The sequence below is a fragment of the Musa acuminata genome, chromosome BXJ2-2 (genome assembly GCF_036884655.1).
Source record: "Musa acuminata AAA Group cultivar baxijiao chromosome BXJ2-2, Cavendish_Baxijiao_AAA, whole genome shotgun sequence".
Taxonomy (NCBI): Eukaryota; Viridiplantae; Streptophyta; class Magnoliopsida; order Zingiberales; family Musaceae; genus Musa; species Musa acuminata.
In genome coordinates this window covers 20261845-20280926 of record NC_088339.1, presented here as the reverse complement: position 1 = coordinate 20280926, position 19082 = coordinate 20261845, and the positions used below count along the sequence as shown (strand labels likewise).

Here is a 19082-nt window from a genome sequence, read left to right as displayed (position 1 = left end):
TCACATAATCATGTTTTAGCTATCTATCCAAAATTAACAATCTAAATCGGTGTCTTCCATCAAACCTTCAATGACAGTAAAAGACAAGGAAGAAGAGGCACGAGAACAAGAATTAAGAGAGCAGAAGACCAGATTTGGCACACACCATTATGATTACCCTTAGTGCAGATTTTGGAGAATTCAGGATCATTAATGTTTATGCATTAAATTGAGGCAATGATGCCATGGTTGGTGGAACTGATATAAATCCTCTGTTTTTATCCTGAAGGAAAAGAGAATTAGAATGGTTGTAAATTATAAGATGCCTCAGATCACATGCAGCATTCTTGCCAACCTATCAACGTTCAGAAGTCCTTAGTGGATCAGAAGATGGGAATCATTTCCACTGTTGATAGTGTAATTGTTGGTGTAGATTGTGCTGCACAAAGCTAATTGCTAACATCAGCTAACCTCAGAAGGAATGCCATGGTCTCTCTCTCTCTCGCATTAAATTCTCTTAGCACAAGGCAGGAAAAGTGAAAATATTCCAATGCAAACTTCTCACCGACACTGTAAGCTACACAGCCTAGTGATCGATCTCTTTCTACAAAGAACGAACAAAAGGAATTCGCTGAAACCTCATGCATGCAGCATCCAAGATGAGCATAATATCAACTAGAAGTCATTTAAACATGAGAGGGTCACTGGAGCTCTCTGAGCTCCAACCAGGGGATTGCAATTGAGATTTGTCAATAGAAGCACTAGTGGTGGTCCATCACACTTTTGGTAAAGAGAGTACCTGGTGCTGTTGCTTGAATATGTGAGAGAGAGAGAGAGAGAGAGGGAGAGGTGTCATCATAGTGATCCATGGTGTCTAAATGTACTTGAATCATATCTTGTAGGATGACAACACCTCAACTTTCTGGGCAGATGATGGGCCATCAGGAAGTCCTGTCATGTTTAGCGGTATAAGTCAAACTTACATGGAGTAGAATCCTTCAATCAAGAGAATAATTTTTCTCTTTGTTTCCTACCAAAATTGTTAATTGTCAGTATTAAACTAATCCTCTGATCACAAATCAATGTAGTAGAGACAAGCAAGAGAAAAGTTATGTTTGTTTGGCTTCAGTGCCCACTTTCTAAGAGAGAATACAGAACAACTGTTTACAGCGACCAAAAGGTTGTCCTTAATTTCCACATGATAATTTTAACCCTAACTTTCTTGAACAATGCAATGATGTTGCTCATGATCTTTTAAATAGCCATAAAAAAAGTTCAGCAATCAAAATTTGCCAACTAAATATACACATATTGGATCACATCAGAATTTTTTTTCAGTGGGTTAGAGTTATGTGATCAAAGTGTACCAATGAGCAAAGCATAAGATGCCAATACCAGCAGAGCATGGCTGATCAATTGATTCTCCCATTAATTAGTGGTTTTAGTCCACTCACAAGCTATCAATTTGGAAAGGCAGTATAGGAGGATGTAGTTAGGTGCATCAACTATCCAGTAAACTTAGGCTTCTGATGCACTGCAGCTTATAGATATGTAATATTACCAATATAATATCTCAGTGATGCAAATAATTCTCCATGTTTGCTCATCTTTAAGATTTCAGCCTGCCAATGACTTCAGAACTTAATGCCACCTTGATGCTATACTCCTTTGCTGTCTCCATCTTCATTAAAGATGATGCTTTGCTGCTAGTATTTATGTTTGTTTCTGAAGCAAAAGAAAGAAAAACTTGTATTAGTCAAAAAAAAAATGGATGATAGATGAATAGGTGATGAGCCTACCTCATCAGCCATACAGAAAAAAGAGAACCCTAAGGTTCTATCCAAAAAAAGCCATCTGCTAGTATTTGTGTTAAAAGTTCATGTGGTTGCTTCATGAAAATTTAGTGCTGCCCTATGGTAATGATCAATTCTAATTTTATAAAATTTACCTGGTGCACAAAAAATCATGACAATAGGGATAATAGAGGATATGCTCCTTTGTATCAACAAATTCTGAGAACGAAATGCTGACAAAGCAACCTCCATTCAGCTGATACGACTTAATTTCAATGCAGCTACTGTCTCTATCCTTGTCAGTTCATCCTACATGCTTGCTTTCCCCTCTCGCTTTCTTTCTCTCTTATGTCCATTATGAATCATCTTAATCTATATCCTTCACCATCACAAAAGTGTAGACCAATGAACAAGACTCCTGTCAATGTGAGATCTGGAAAGGATCGATACATGCAGTCTTATCCTTGTAAACAGAGACACTGTTATCACGCCTCAAGCTTTATCACCTAGATAACAAAAGAAGCAATCTTAGTGACACTTCACCATATTATCAGCAACTATTCATACAGCTGCACTCAGCTGAATTATCCTCATTTAGGATTTCACATGGAAGAATAGGATCAGAAATGATAGGTGAACACCTTGATGATCCTCACAATTCCATTTTGTAGAAACCCAGCCAATAAGACCCTTAATAGGCATCCAGATAGCAGACTGATCACATTGTCTTGCATGCCAGACGTATTCAAGTGCTGGTGCAACCAACACATAGTAAATAGGGTTTTTGTGTTGATACTGGTACAATCGTCAGCAATCTCTGCAGGTGCCAGACCCATCCTTGAACAGGTGAATGAAATCCATTCAAGTCCACTTAAGCTCCCTCTTAACAATGTCACTGATCAGCTTAAATGCCTGATGACAGTCCCTAACAGCCTCAAGTTATTCATCACCCTGATGGTCATTCCTTTTCCTCTCACCGTGCACTCCAACCATCACTCTGTTCCCTTTCTCTCCTTAATTCCATTTCTTACAGAAACCCCAGCCATTAAGGTCCTCAAGAGGCATCCAGATAGTAGACTGGTAGCATGTCATGCTTTTGTGTAGATAATGATACAATCACCAGTAATCTCTGCAGGTGCAAGACCCATTCTTGAATTGATGAAACCTATTTAAGTCCCTCACCACAAGCTCCCTCTCAACAATGTCACTGATCAACTTAAATGCCTCATGACAGTCCTTACACATCCTCAAGTTCTTCATCACCCTGATGGTAATCCCTTTAGGTGTGCTTATAAGCCCAAACCCCAAAGCCAGCCTCTCACTGTGCACTCCAACCATCACTCCCTTTCCTTCCTCTCCCTCCTCCACACCATCCAACCCCCACCCATTCCCTCCACCAACATATCCCCTCTCCCTCATCCTTCTCTCCAACTCCTTCAACAACTCCATCAACTCCACCTGTCTTGGACCAGCTGATGAAACCTCCCCAGTGTAGAACACATAAGCTACATCCTTGAGCTCAACCCAACTGCAAGCAGGCTCCTTCTTGATCCCCCGCCTGCTCATCTCGGCCCAAATCCTCGTCGCACTCTCCAACTGCCCAACTGCCACATAGGCATTCGACATTGCCACATATGCACCAGCCACGTCTCGGTCGAACTCTGCAAGCTTCTTCCCTGCCTCAGCTGCAATGTCCAACCGCTGGAATGTCCTGCAAGCCGAGAGCAGGGAACTCCATATCATCAGAGCATCATCACCTTCAGCCTTAACTTGTTTGGAGAGCTCGTGGGCTTCATCAAGACGACCTGCACGGGCAAGCATGTCGACCACACTGGTATAGTGTCTCATGCTCGGTGCAATGCCATGTCTGTCTCTCATCGAATTCAGGTGCAGGAGGCCAATGTCCACGAGGCCACAGTGATTACAAGCATGGAGGACGCCAAGGAGGGTGATGCTATTAGGCTTCACTCCCTGAGCAATCATCTCATCGAACAGTTCCAGTGACTGGTTCCCAAGTCCATACTTTGCTGCTGCTATGATCATGGAGGTGTATGGGACTAAAGAAGGACACTCAATATGATCGAACACCTTTCTTGCATAGTCAATCGATCCACATTTTGAATACATGTCGATTAATGCGCCCGCAACAACCTCATTGGAATCATATCCACGGCAAACGATCGATGCATGTGACGATCTCCCCAAGCCTAGTCTTCCCACGCTAGCACAAGCATTGACGACACTGGAGAACATGAAGTGATTCGGAACCAAGCTCATTGAAGAGCTCGCTCGAAGGAATTCCCCGAAAAGAGCAAGTGCTTCATGGCCGCGGGCATTCTGAGCGTAGGCTGAAATCATTGAACCCCAAGAAACCACGTTCCTTTCGATCATGTCATCGAAGATCTTACGGGCATCGTCGACTTCGTTAGATTTGCCATACATGTCGAGGAGAGCAGAGGAGACGACGACGTCCGATCGGACGCCGCAGGTCTCCATCCGGGCATGGATCGTCCGACCCAATGCGAGGTCAGCAAGGCGAGAGCAGGCATTGATGGCCGTCGCATAAGTGAAAGGATTTGGCTGGGCCTCACAGTTCAGCATGTAATGGAACAGAGATAAGGCGTCATCGGGCCTGGCGACGTGGACATAGCCGGCCATCAAGGAGGTCCAGGATACCACGTCGGGCACGGTCATTTCGTCGAACAGCTTGTGTGCGTCAGGGACGGCCTCGCGTCGCACGTAGGCGTTGATGAGATGGTTGAAGACGGAGACAGTGCGGGCGCCCGACTTGAGGAGCGCGGCGTGGGAGGCGGCAACGGTGAGCAGATCAGAGGAGCCCCGTAGGCGGCAAATGATGGCGGAGTCCAACAACATCAGCTCTCACCAAACTGTTCTCCAGCTCGGCGGCCACAACGTGCCATTAAAGAGAGGGAAACAAAGCTGCAACATAACGGACCGGAAGGCGGACCGGTTCGATGTACTCTAACCGGCCCAAAAGCCCAAGAATCTCGGTCAGCCGAAATTGGGCCCACAAGTGAGGAGAATCAGACCACACGATCTAGAATTGATGGTCTTTATCGCCCGATCAAGCGCTGCCCGCGTACCCTTTGTCTTTCTCTCTCTGCTGCCCTTCACCACCAACAAGAACCCCAGAAAAGGACGGCATATTAATTTTTATTTGGGATTTTTGCTTTCCGTTTTTGTTCTCTCGCTCTCTCTCCGTTCCTCTTTTTTTTTTCCTCTTCCCTTTTCGTCGCCACACCTCTCTCTCTCTCTCTCTCTCTCTCCCGTCGCCACTTCCTCTCCCCGCGAGGATCGAGCCGATGTCGTGGAATACGGTGAGATTTGTCGACCCTTAACCTTAGGATTAGGGTTTCGGATTTGGCATCTCAGAATCTCTTGTGCGATCGTGGAATCGGAGTCCGGAGATCCATTTTCTGGTTGCTTCTGTTGCAAGGGCTAGTTGGGAATCCGATCGATTTCTTTCTGTTTCGTGGATCTCGCTTGATTTTTTGTTTGATTGTTGGAGTCGAAGGGCCTGCTGAGGTCAGAGCTTGGATTGAATCGGGGATGGTGGTTGGATTTGGAGTTTAGGGGATTTGGAAGTGGTTGCTCTGGTTGGAATTGTAGAGTTTGGTTGCTTTCTTTTTGGTTTAAGAAGTGTTTTAGGAAGTGAGATTTGAGTTGGAAGATACCTTTTCTAGCCGGCTTTGTGGTGATTTGATGCTATATTGGGCGTTTCGCGGCCTCCTGGCGTGGGATGTGTGATCACTGAGGGGTCCTCTGCGCGTGCTGTGGAGGATCCCGTTGCAGGAAGTAACTTATATTACAGATGGGCTCTCTTTGCTCCTTTTTTTGCTGATATCGAACAGTAAAAATCCGGTAGAAGGTGGTGGGATGGTGGTCTTTTTGACTTGAGGCCGGAGATTGCATTTGTGGGTTATTGGTGAGGCGCAAAAGGAGGTTAGTCTGCGTACTGCTTTAGATTGGTTCATTTTAGGGGCTTGGACAAAATGTTTGCTCCAGGCACAGAAGTTTCACAAGAGGCAGCTGGTGTTGCTGGTGCCATGCTGGTACCAACGCGGTTTGTTTGGCCCTATGGTGGGAGAAGGGTCTTCCTAACTGGCTCGTTTACAAGGTTGGTTTTGAACTTTTCCTTTTTACTGCATTGAATAAACATTGATGTGTTTTTATGATTGTAAGCTATGAATCTATGTTTATTTTGTCTTGGAGCAAGCTTGAATTTATATATGAGAATCAAGTTCTAATTTATTTTTAAACAATTGCTTGCCTGATCTTTGTATTCAAATTTAGTTATTCTTTTCACCATTGCTAATGAAGCTAGTATTGAAAGGCAAAAAAATATGAACCAGTTTTGTCCATTGCTGCTCAAGCACGGCACTCAATGATGCAGGCGAATTAGATTAAAAATTTTGTCCATGAAAAATGTCTAAGAAAAATTCACTAGATAAATGATATGTTAATGAAATTACTCTTTCATCTGATCAAGCAATCTGTGGCATTCACAAACAGCCATTATCTTGGAGTTGGAACTATTGGTTTACCTTTTGTAGGAACAAATTGCTTGTAAACTTATATCAGATGCACTTCAGAAAATACCAAAAAAAACAAGTTTCAAGAAGGTGTATGGTTTATGTCTTTATGATTGATATGGGAATTAAAGATCAGGTGAAGTTCAGACCCAACTATTCTAAGAATGTCAGAACACACATTGCAATGGCAGTAAAAAATAATGTGCTTCCTTTACGACTTTGTATCTGCTTGGTTATAGTACTTGTGGTTCATCTAGATTATCATTTCACTGTTAACTTGAGCTGATGAGTTTGCAAATCACATGCATCAGGTGGTCTGAATATTTACCTATGTCTCCTGTGGAGGGTTGCCCAAGAGTGTTCCAGGTTATTTGCAGCCTTGCACCAGGATTACATCAGGTATACTCTTGGCCAATGCACTGTTTTTATTGGATACTGCTTTTAAGTTTGCTTTTTATACTAAGGAACATCACTTTTTACATTATATATCTTAGGGTGATTTCTTTAGTCAGTCTTGGGTTCTTTTTGAATTTTTTTTTGGTGATTAAAGTACGTGTTATAATTTTTGTACAATTTGTTCATGCTTAAATTTTTGATATCAGTATCACTTGGAGTTTAAGTGACACTGTTGTTGGCTCACGCATTTAATCATGTGCTTCTGCATGCATGTTCTGGTATTAGACCATTTCTACCAATGTTTTAAACACCGGTAGAACTTGTACGTACCAGTTGGTATCACCCTTTTGACAAAGTGCTAATATTGAAACATATAGTTCAATTCTGGCACAGTAGTGACTTTTATTATTTTGTTCAATAATTACAAGTTGGTATATCATTGGGTATATTGATAATCTTTCTAGTCATAGGATAACAAAACTGGTGTAACTTGAGATTTATGTTCTTGATTTCTTTGTTTATGAAGTTGTTCAATTATTCTTTGTTAGGATAGACATATTTACACTTTTGTCTTGTCAATTGCAGTACAAATTTTATGTTGATGGTGAGTGGAAGCATGATGAATGTCAACCTTCTGTCACGGGAAACTATGGAATAGTTAACACTATCTATCTAACTCGGGAACCTAATCCCCTACCTCCATTATTAAGTCCTCGGACGCCTAATAGCAGAATGAGCATGGATGTAGACAACGAAGCCTTTCAGCATGTGGTAAGTGTTGATAACAAGCTTTGTTATGCATGCAATATGTCAATATGCATGCAATATTTCTAGTGTATTAATTTGTTGTATTAAGCAGGTGGCAGTTTCAGATGGCACAGTGCAAGATGCTGCTATTAGGATTTCGGAGGCTGATATAAAGATATCACGCCATCGTATTTCTGGATTCTTGTCTGCACATACAGCTTATGATTTGCTTCCTGAGTCAGGCAAGGTACAAATGCTTCATTTGTAATCTAACTTTATATGATTTCTACATCAGGTGACATTTTCCAATGGTTTAACATTCATTTAAATCTCAGGTCGTTGCTCTTGATGTTAATTTGCCTGTGAAGCAGGCCTTTCATATCCTATATGAACAGGTATATACTTTTTGATGTTGGGCTGTCAATTATTATGATTGCAGGATGGCATAAAATGTTGTTTGCTCAGTTTTGTATATCTATTTATATTAAGATAGGCTGACCTTTTACAGTTTCACATTCCCGGTGAAACACCTTGATTTGCATTGATGCATCAGCTGATGGTTCATTTGGCATCACAATTTTTCATATTAAACTTAAGATATGAATGTTCTGAAAAATAAAAATGGGAAAAGGATGAATAACTGGATGGGAAGTTATCATGCGGAAAATAACTATCTAATGACGATGGTAACATTAAAGGTTGCCATTGCCAAACATGTTCAGTTGCACACAACTTCATGTTAAAATGAAGGTTGGACAGAGATCTGGATTTTGACTGGATTGGCAGGAAGCTGGCATGCCTTTGTTCATTTTTGGCTATTTTGGTGGTAATTACATTTTGAGCTGACTAATAAAGAAAGAATTTTTTAAGAACACAGTTCTGTTTTTAATTTATTTTATTTTTTCTTGATGCTTTTGTCCTTCAAATTGAAGTAACATATAGGATTTTCTTCATAAATGTCAAGGGCTTAGACTTTTACAAGTTTTAAGTCTGGGTTTTACAAGTTTTAAGCCTTTGTTCACGTACAAAATATAATAGAGGAAGATGTCTAATTTTGCATGTGTTAACATATTTATGCACAAATAAGGTTCAGGCGCATCAGAAGAACTTAATTTGGGGCATCAAGGCCCTTGTCCGACAAGCTATGGTGAATTGGAAGGCCAAACTCATTGCCACTTAACATATAACTAAACGATTGTTGGTGCATAAACCATAATGATTCTGTAATGTTTTAGTACATTATGAATTATTAATTGATGAAATTTCTTCATTCTTCTGGATTTTATTGTGAGAGGAAGCAAACCACTACAAGTTATTTACTTGTCCTCATGAAATTTTGTGCTATTGTATGCTTTCTCCATCGCTAGTGTGTTGTTTTCTAAAATGCTGTCATAGTTAATTGATGCTATGCCATTGGATTTAATATTAGCTTTTTGGCCATATAATGCTTCCTCGATGATTTTTATTTCATTATTTTCTCAGGTTTTTTTTATCATTTTGAGTTCAAATAAGTCAATCTTAAAATTGTATTAAAAAAACAGAAACCACTGAAATGTCATCTGAAATTGAAACTGTAATTTTGAAACAAAAAATGAAGGATTAACCTACTAATGTTTGCAATTATTTCATTTATACCGATGCTCGTTTCTCCAGAATCATGTTTTTTCTCAATTTTTCTGAATAAAGACATTTTCAGGGGATATCTGTGGCTCCGTTGTGGGATTCTTTGAGCGGACGATTTGTTGGTGTACTCAGTGCATTGGATTTTATTTTAATTCTGAGAGAGGTGTGTATATAATATTTTCTGCCCCTGTTTATCGTAGATTCCATTTTGTATGATTGTAGTTTGAATAATCATTATGTTTAAAGTTAGCTATATTTCTCTGATCTTCCTTGGATATTAGATCATGAAATGGTAGAGATAAAGACATTTACTTTAGCTACCTTTGAGTTTTATTATAATGTTTGCTTCTATTCTAAAATAAATGTTCTGACTTTGATTAATAGAAAATCATGTATCTGAATGTCTAGCCAGACTATTTGATTATTTTTAAGATGATGTTTAACAGAAATTCTGAAGGTAGTTCTTTCTAATTTGAAAATAAGGATTAATTTTCTATAGAAATCATAACTCTGGAACCAATTGTTTATGGATGAAGAAAGATAAAACAAGGAAGAATGCCCATCACGAAAGCTTCTGTTCTATACTAGTATACTTACGTCTCTAATAGATTTTTCAATTGAACCTTGCCATCTCCCTTTTAGCCCTTGGCTGACCTAATTGCCGAAAGCTCTCTGTCTTCTTTTCCTTCTCCTTTCTTGTCTCTTTCTTTACCTGCCATGGATTCAAAGTGTGCTGCAACAGGGTGGGGTTGTGCAATGTTGTGGCCTTCCAAGTGCTACATTAAACTTTGTTCCTTCACTCTCTAATCTTGCAAACCCTGTGTGAGGGTGTTAGTGGGGCATGTGATCTATAAGCATAATTGTAGATGATTTATGTATGTTGTTGTCATTGTTATTGACAATTGTTTCTGTAATTATGTAGATCAAGCGAGTAATAATACATTCTCAGAGTGGTAGTTGTTTGGTTAAGCAAGATCTTTTGAGTAAAATTCTTCCTAACAGATTATTCTCAATGGATTAAGTGCTTTCTTTTCAAATGTTATTTTGCTCGCCTTGGTTCAGTGAATTCTGTCATACTCAAAGAGTAGGCATTATGCATTCTTTGGGCGAAACAAAAATTTCCTTTGCTACGTTCACTGCCAGATTTTTGTTTAGGTGTTTGTACATGCTCAGAGTGGTAGTTGTTTGGCTAAGCAAGATCTTTTGAGTAAAATTCTTCCTAACAGATTATTCTCAATGGATTAAGTGCTTTCTTTTCAAATGTTATTTTGCTCGCCTTGGTTCAGTGAATTCTGTCATACTCAAAGACTAGGCATTATGCATTCTTTGGGCCAAACAAAAATTTCCTTTGCTAGGTTCAGTGCCAGATTTTTGTTTAGGTGTTTATTTTATTTCTTTTTCTTTTTTCTAGTTCCTTTTGATATTTCTATGTTTTCATTATGAATTATGAACTTTTTGCGACTTGCAGCTCGGAAATCATGGCTCAAACCTAACAGAGGAAGAACTTGAGACACACACAATATCTGCTTGGAAAGAAGGAAAACATCAAATTTACAGGCAGTTGGATGAGCATGGGAGACCAGTTCAAGGATGCATAATACACGTAAGCTATCGTGTTGTTTTGTCTCATTTAGTTATACTTTCAAACTAAATGCTTTGTTTGTTTTATCTAAATGTTGAAAGAGGAAACTAAAGGTTGACTAGCTTGTTAGTCCTATAATAATGAGCACTTACTGCTAACAGAACCTTAATTTTAAAATTTTATAATAATGAACCTTACTGCTAAGGGATGTTTGACACCTCATCCAATATTGGCACTAAGGTCAGACACCTGATGGATCCCAATGGTTGACTGAATCTTCAACACAAAAGTGTTGGGACATTTTCTTCCCAACTATTGATAGAGAAATTGTGTAGATGACATGTCTAAGGGTCCACTAATTCCTGAAAGGAATCACCCTACTGGCTACTAGCACTAATCTATCTGCCATCGGTAGAGAATCTATATATATCATCCAAATGATATTGCATTGATTTTTTTTTTTTCTTTCATCAGGCAAGCATCTATTTGTCCATTCATTCATTCTTTTTTTCTTCCATTCATCATGTTCATAAATATGCATATATCATCACATAATTCATGATACATTTTAAAATATAATTTTTCATGACAGCATCAGTAACTTTATTATCTCAAGCTTAAAACACCATAAATAATTAGCATCATATTTTTGGCAATAAATTAGATGAGGCAAGCTTCTATAATAATATTTGGATAATCCTAGTTATCAGAATGGAAAGATTCTGTATTAAATTGGCACTTGACAGTAACTTCAGAGAATGTTAAGTAGATGTGTGCAATGCCCTCATACATGAGAAAATAGAGCAAGGATTACAATTTTGAATAATACGTACGGGCGGTATGTAGCGGTCCGTCAGCAGATCGGTACACGGATCGGCCACTACCGAGCGGTATTATATATATATATATATATATATATATATGCGATGTCGCCTCAGTAACGTCGCCTCTTTCTCTCTAGGCGCGAAAAGGCGACGCTGTGTTGCCTCGGCAACGTCGCCGAAAAAGGCGACGCGACGTCGCCTCAGCAACGTTGCCGAAAAATTCTTTTTTGTTTTTATATATAAATATAAGATTTTTTTTACTTATATATATATATATATATATATATCGTTCGGTATACAGTACCATACCGTACCGAGCGAATATCGAAACTCCGATATGGTACGATATTTCAATCCTTGAAATAGAGTCTTCATGAAAAATGCTAAATGAGAATTTCTTGTGTGTTCAAAGATTATATCTTGTTCAACTAATAATTCCTTGACAGTGTAGTAAAGGATCACAATTTTGTTATGTTCTTGTTGGCCTGGATTTGTTTTATTGTGAAATATAGGACTACACTTTTTTTACCTTTCTTAATGATTACCTTAGCTAATTGCGGCATAAGGGGCTTTTAAGATAGATTCTTAAAGTTAATGTTATTTTTTCAGTTTCACTATTACTGTTGCATTTATATATTTAGATGCCATATTGATCTTATCATAAAGTCAGATACCATATTGAACTTATCATAAAGTACTATTCTTTTGTCTAGGATTGTCCTGATGGTTTTTTGAATGATTATATACATAAATACCATATTAAACTCATTATAAAATGCTAATCTTTTCTCTAGGCTGGTCCTTATGATTCTTTGAAAGATGTAGCTCTGAAGATTCTGCAAAATAAAGTGTCAACAGTTCCAATTATCCATTCAACAGTTCAAGATGGATCATTTCCACAGTTGTTGCATCTTGCTTCTCTTTCAGGAATCCTACAATGTAAGCAAAGTCTTGTTTGTTGTGTGTCTGTCACATCATTGTACACTGTCTAATGATGGACCTTAACAGTTTTTCTTCTCAACTTCCAGGTATCTGCAGGCACTTTAGACATTCTTCCAGTTCTTTACCAATTTTACAACAACCAATTTGCAAAATTCCATTGGGTACATGGGTTCCTCGAATTGGAGATCAAAGTGGGCGTCCATTAGCCATGTTAAGACCAAATGCATCGCTCAGCTTGGCTCTTTCTTTGTTGGTTCAAGGTGGACTTTTAGCATGTTTATCTGATTTGTAAATTGTTGCAATGTCTTCTCCACTGCTCTAGCTTTAACATATCCTCTTTTTTTTTTGCTTTGCTTTTAGTGTGGTATCTTGCTTTATTTTCTGATGGTTGGTCATTTTCATGGTGTGATTTCAGTTTCTCTATATCTTTTTTTGTTTTATTTCTAACCGGATGATCAGTGGTAAAAGTTTGATTTGGCTATACCATATTGATTGATTTCTTTAAAGCTTTATGCTTTAATAAGGAACATGCTTTAGGTGAAATAAAGCATGCCAATGAAGAACATGCTTTACGTTAACATGCTTTAGGTGAAATGATAAGGATCATGCTTTACGTTAACTTTGAGCTTTATGCTTTTGAGGGTTGATCATGCCAATGAAGAACTTATTGTTAACTTGAGAATGTATTATTTTGAGCCTGGTATCAATGTGCCTTTTTTTCCTAAGACCTTTGAGCTTTTTTATATCACTTCTAACCTCAAAGTTAACGTTAACCTTATCTATAAATTTGCAAGTACATAAATTGCATATCAAGTTTCTAATGAGTTCTAGTACCTTTTGTCTACAGCTGAAGTTAGTTCAATACCCATAGTTGATGACAATGATTCTTTGGTGGATACATACTCCAGAAGGTATGCCAAATTGCCAGTTCTGCATTTCCACTTTCCAGTGTTTTTATGTTCCTTCTATTTGTTGTTCGGTGAATGTGGGAGGTTTCTGTCGTCTCTGCAGTGACATCACAGCTTTGGCTAAAGACAGAATTTATGCGCAGATACACCTTGATGAGATCAGTATTCATCAGGTAAACATGTAGAACTTATTCTTTTATTAAAACAATCCTACCCTAAAGTATTCATCGGCATTCCTTTCTTTGAGTAAAAGCCATGCCAACATGCCATCAGCACTCTCTGGGACTTGAGGCCAGAGTGGCTGTGATTTAAACAGAATACTCTTGGGGACTTGAGAGGCCATGGAAGCTGTGATTTAACCAGGATAAGAAGATTGACTGGTATTCTGGGGTATAATAGACCTTCAATGGTCTGCGGAGGGGTGACTGATATGAGGTCCATACCACAAATTGAGTTAATGACATAGTCTGGCATGCTCAAAGGATCACGAGGTCCTTATCCAGCTGATCTCATGTCCTTGATTGATGAGGAAAAGATGAACAGGCACTGGGTAGTTGATTGCCAGCTTAAGGTAGATTTGGACATGGATTTCACCAAACAACAGCTTATTTAGTAGATGTTGCCCTGAACAAATGTCAATTGTGAGAAATTCATCTCCCTCAGTTAGAAACAATAATACTATAGGATCTTAAAAATTGTTCCATTAGGAGGACAAGGTCATGTAAATTTACTACAGGCAACTCTCGGGTGTGGTGTTTTAGTCAAATGCAGCCCTCACTGTACTACAGGTGCCTAGATGCCAATTTTAAATTTTTTAGTCATCTCCTTATCAAGTGGATTGACCATGAATGACTGATTACATTGTAATCTTTTACCGATTAAAATTTGGGTTACAGACACCAATAGATTAAATGTCAACAACCCTTTCTCTCTTTGATTCATACAAGCCAAGGTTAATGGCTTTTATTTTCATAACAGAGCCTTGAATTTTCCATTATGTGCTAACTCTTACAATGTGATTGGAAGGAAGCGATGTAAGAAATAAAAATTTAGGTTCTCGTTTGGTATAATAGATCACCTTTTTAACAGTGCAATTTTCCATTTAATTCCTACATTTTATTCATTTCTTTAGGGGCGGTATTTAAAGTTGATCAAATACTGCTTAAGCTAAACTCTATATTGCTCTTGGAAATCCCTCTGGATGAGGTGTGAGTAGAAAACCAAGGCAAATTTAAAGGTGTGCTCGAGTCCCTAGTAACAATCAGTGGCACTATGTTATACTAAACCAATGATCTAGAATTTGTGAAACATTGTACAAAAAGCTTTTATCATTTTTTAACATTCTAGGGACTTCCGCTGCTGTTATATGAATTGATGTAAAACAACCATAGTTCTTGATAAATTGTGTCCTATTTTTGTTTACTCAATGACCTAACTGAATGGATATTTCTGTTCTTTTCTATGCCAAAATTAGGCACTGCAACTAGGGCAAGATGCAAACTCACCGAATGGGTTTTTTAACGGTCAGAGATGCCAGATGTGCCTCCGCACTGATCCTTTACAAAAAGTGATGGAGAAATTAGCAAATCCTGGTATAATATGGTCATTGTGATGTTAGTTTTCATGTGTTTGTTATCTTATGCCCATCTTTGATTGGTGACAGGGGTGCGACGAGTTATCATTGTTGAGGCTGGCAGCAAGCGTGTGGAAGGAATAATTTCACTTAGTGATGTAATTAGGTTCCTGCTTGGTTAGCCACCAAATCATTGACATCTTATGAGCCAATTGAGGTTACTGTTGAAACATCACTTTTTGGTGAAGAGTGCCTGTCATCCCATCTTTTTCTTTCTTCTGTGATTTATTTAGTTGGATAGGCCACAGACGGTGCCATGTAGAAGGCTGCAAGGGGGTCTGTAAATGTTTAGGACATTCAGTTTTATTTTTCTCCTCCTTACCCTCATCTCTCTTGATCATCATCATTGGTGTCAGATATTTGCTGTTATGTGGGCTTGTAAGGGGCTATACTATTTGTGCCCAGAGAATTCATCAGATGATTCCAACAGGCAGGCATGATGTGAAAAGAATGTTGGGGTTCAGATCCTTTAATGGTATCAGAGAAATGATATCTAATGCCACAAGCAACATGATGAATCATTGGCATCAATGAAGCAGCACTGAACGAGGATGTTATATTACTGGGATCCACGGCAATGGAAGTGGAGGATCAAAGTTGGATTTCCACAACTGTTGAGGTTATTTTATCTTTTAAGAACTGTTTTTGTTTCCTTCTAAATGTTGTCATTGATCAGTAATGTTTGATGGTATTGCATGATTGCAAGAATCAGTGCTGACGTATCTCGGCTGCTTGTGTAGAGTAATTGTTCTGTTGTTGTGTTGCGTTTATTTATTTCTGACGCTGGATTTCATCAATGTGGTTAGAGACAATGAATGAAATATTCTCTTTAATCATATGCTTAATGTCTCTCTCTCATATTTAAGTTTAATTCATCCTGATTTAACATATTCTGTCACCTTTTTTGCCTTTTTCTCAAAGTCATCAGTCAGGTTAAAAACAATGCTATGTGTTTCAACTTAGCATTTCCCAAATTCATCATACTTCCATGCAAAAGAAATAAAACCGTTGTGGGCTTACAAATGCCAGTCCAGGCAGAGCTCAGAATGTGGAGTTGAGTGAAGTTAATTCAGCCTTTGTGAGGTTTCGACCTGGATCAATCAGAACAAACCGGTTTAGCAAACTAAAAGCTAACGATTACTGGCACCAGAATAGCTGATGCATTGCATGCCTGGGATTGAAGGGAACTCAGTGCTGGCAAATATGCTAAATCCTCTCAAAGAAACTGGATTTTGAAAAAGAGGATGATATCCACGGTGGCTGTATAAACGTGCACCCGTATTGGCGTACTGTGTGATCTGCTTCACAAATTGGACTTCTTCGTCCAGATATTCCTGTTTACTTGGAGCAAGTCGATTCAAACCTCATGACAGAAATTTCAGGTACACTCGTATCGATGTTTGGGCACCGAGACACTTTGCTAATTCAATTACAGTAGCCTTGTCTGCAAATTCACCTCTGATTTCATCATGTCTTTGGTAGCATACTGAAGACCACCGACACACACGAAACTATAATTTTGACAGATTCAAATGGTACAAAAGCAAATGTGGATGAAATTCTTCATCACCCTCTTTAACTTTGGACATGACAAATAACCAATCAATCAATGTGACAGAAAAAAAATGAGGTGAATGAGTGGCTAATCCTAAACCGAAGATCCAGATAGATACACTACAATTTTTCTATCAAAAGTTACACATCATAGAGTTAATATTGGAGGCATGATGCATAATACTATACATAGTTTTACCTCCCACTACACCTCAGTAATCAGCGTAGAAGCCACAAATGCAATGCAAGTGGTCGATCATTTATGATACGGAGCTAAAAGGATTATTCAATTTACCCTCACGTATGCCGCACTTTAAAGATCCTCCGAAGAATGCCAATCGATGAAGAAATCAAAAGAAAGAGATGGTTTCTTCTATTTTTCCAAGAACTGTGATAGATGGGAGAAATCTGGACCTTTCATCTGTAGCTATAAAGTTTATCATCACAGGATGACTCATCTCTCCACATGTAGGATGATCAAATCCTTGTTCAGTGCCTCCAGAGTCTGGAGGATCTCAAGCACCTGAGGAAGAGACCTGTCTGCCGTGTGGAATACATGTACACCATCACCGAGCTCAATCCAACTACACCCTGGCTCTTTCTTCACATTCTCACCCTTCATGCTTTCCCTTAACTTCCGTGTCTTATCCCATTCGCTTTCTGCCGCATGTATGCTGGAGAGAATAACCCAATTGCTCTGGAATTCTGGATCCAGTTTAAATAGACGACAAGCAGCTAGCTTACCAAGCTTGGTGTTACCATATATCCGACAAGCATTCAGCAATGTACTCCAAACAGCAATGCTTGGCTCTAATGGCATGCCTTCGATGAAACTGAGAGCTTCCTCCAAGCAGCCACTTCGGCATAGAAGATCGACCATGCATCCATAATGTTCCGACTCTGCAATGGCGGCGCCTTCTTCCTCAAACATCAATCGAAAATAGCGCCAACCTTCACCGACCAGCCCCCCATGGCTGCAGGCAGATAAAACTGCAAGGTACGTGATTCCATCACGTTCGATCTTCAGCTCAACCATCTTTTCAAACATCATAATTGCCTCACCAACACATCCATACTTCCCGAAAGCCGAAATCATGGTGGTCCAAAGCACCGGGTCGCTTGAAGGCATCATTTCAAAGACGAGCTTCGCCGAACCAATACAACCGCACTTTGCATACATATCCACCAAACCGTTTCTGATAACCAAGTCTGAATCAAATCCACTTTTGATGATCGAAGCATGAAGCTGAAGTCCCTGCTTGATCGATGCCAGAGCGGTGCACGCGTCGACACAGATAGCATATGTGAAGTCAGCGGGTCTCATACCATAAGCGACCATCAACACGAGCAACTCCAAAGCTTCCTCGGCTTGCCCACATCGCAGGTAACCAGACATCATCGAGTTCCAAGCAACAAGGCCTTTGACTGTCATGGAACAAAATAGTCTCCGAGCGAACAAGAGACACTGACACTTGGAGTACATGTCAAGCAACCCATTGTAAACAACGGGATCGACTGGCCCCAGGAAGCTCGACTTAAGCACCTGAGCATGGATTTGCTTACCGTAATCCAGGGCCTCAGCTCCGACGCCGGAACAAGCAGCCAAAGCGCCAGAGAAAGTGTACCAATTCGGTGCCGTGCCACTGGCGAGCATTTTCCGGAACAAAGAGACAGAATTGTCAGACTGCCCGTGGCGTGCGTGGCCGATGATCATGGAAGTCCACGCGACGACATCCTTGTGGGGCATATCGTCGAACAGCTTGTCCGCGTCGTCCAAGGATCCACATTTGAGGGCGAGATCTATCAAGCCGCTCACCAGAACAGTAAAGCGAGAGAATCCGAGCTTGGTGATGAAGGAATGGATGGCTTGGAACTGCTTCGGAGATCTGATACCGGCTAAGATCTTGATGAACTTGGAGAGGGAGTACTCATCCCGAGCTGAAGGTGTCAACATAGGTGGGGGGCGTAATCATCGATCGAATCGACACAAGGAAACTAATGTACAAGAAGTGCTAAGATCTTCCCGGATCTAATAATCTTGACCGTCGTCAGTATACGAAAAGCTCGATTCAGTTATCAGTATTAATAGGATTTATATGCTTGTATTTTAATTTATTTACGGAAGGAAGAAAAAGGCAATCCTCATTTACTTTTTTTTTGTTAACAATTTATACTATAACATGTGAAATTTTATATATGACGAAAATTTCACAGTACATAATGATTTAATTGTACGCACACACTCGAAAGCAACCAATTCGAGATGATGTCTTCATCTCCAAAGTGTCATTAGAAAAATATAATTAAATATTTTTTGAATGGTTTTTATTCAAAATAACAACAGAATACAAAAAGAAGAAGAAACTATTCATGAGAAGTGAGAACAGGAAAGGTTATATGCGCATATTGGTCCTAATTAAACAATAAAAAACGAGGATGCATGTCCTTAGGCATCGGAATCAGCTCGACCAAGACAACATACCATCTCAACCATCTGCTTCGCATTATGAAACGCATTTTGCAAGATGCAGGCAGAGATCATTTTTCT

The 19082-nt window shown here is 39.4% G+C and overlaps 3 protein-coding genes across 4 annotated transcripts; 1 reads left to right on the top strand and 2 right to left on the bottom strand.

Annotated features, from left to right (window-relative positions):
• Nucleotides 1–1388: 1388 nt before the first annotated feature.
• LOC103969687 (pentatricopeptide repeat-containing protein At4g15720) lies at nucleotides 1389–4717 on the bottom strand. Of its 2 annotated transcripts, XM_065095149.1 has the most exons (3): nucleotides 2414–4717; nucleotides 1928–2278; nucleotides 1389–1704 (listed from the first exon to the last, which is right to left on the bottom strand). In XM_065095149.1, exon 1 carries the CDS (start codon nucleotides 4644–4646, stop codon nucleotides 2889–2891), a length of 1758 nt encoding a protein of 585 aa, XP_064951221.1. In that variant the 5' UTR covers nucleotides 4647–4717; the 3' UTR covers nucleotides 1389–1704; nucleotides 1928–2278; nucleotides 2414–2888. The 2 variants fall into 2 exon arrangements, with proteins under 2 accessions (XP_064951221.1, XP_009381591.3); XM_009383316.3 differs by having other exon boundaries at nucleotides 1928–4717.
• Nucleotides 4718–4968: 251 nt separating this feature from the next.
• Nucleotides 4969–15816, top strand: LOC103969249 (sucrose nonfermenting 4-like protein). The gene is made up of 13 exons (XM_009382741.3): nucleotides 4969–5910; nucleotides 6637–6724; nucleotides 7307–7492; nucleotides 7581–7715; nucleotides 7804–7863; nucleotides 9165–9254; nucleotides 10560–10694; nucleotides 12292–12436; nucleotides 12526–12699; nucleotides 13287–13350; nucleotides 13451–13520; nucleotides 14822–14939; nucleotides 15011–15816. The coding sequence occupies exons 1-13, from the start codon at nucleotides 5786–5788 to the stop codon at nucleotides 15100–15102; spliced, it is 1482 nt and encodes a 493-aa protein (XP_009381016.2). The 5' UTR covers nucleotides 4969–5785; the 3' UTR covers nucleotides 15103–15816.
• Nucleotides 15817–15938: 122 nt separating this feature from the next.
• LOC135605264 (putative pentatricopeptide repeat-containing protein At1g68930) lies at nucleotides 15939–18676 on the bottom strand. Its single transcript, XM_065095150.1, has one exon. It carries the CDS (start codon nucleotides 18486–18488, stop codon nucleotides 16989–16991), a length of 1500 nt encoding a protein of 499 aa, XP_064951222.1. The 5' UTR covers nucleotides 18489–18676; the 3' UTR covers nucleotides 15939–16988.
• Between the last annotated feature and the right edge of the window lie 406 nt (nucleotides 18677–19082).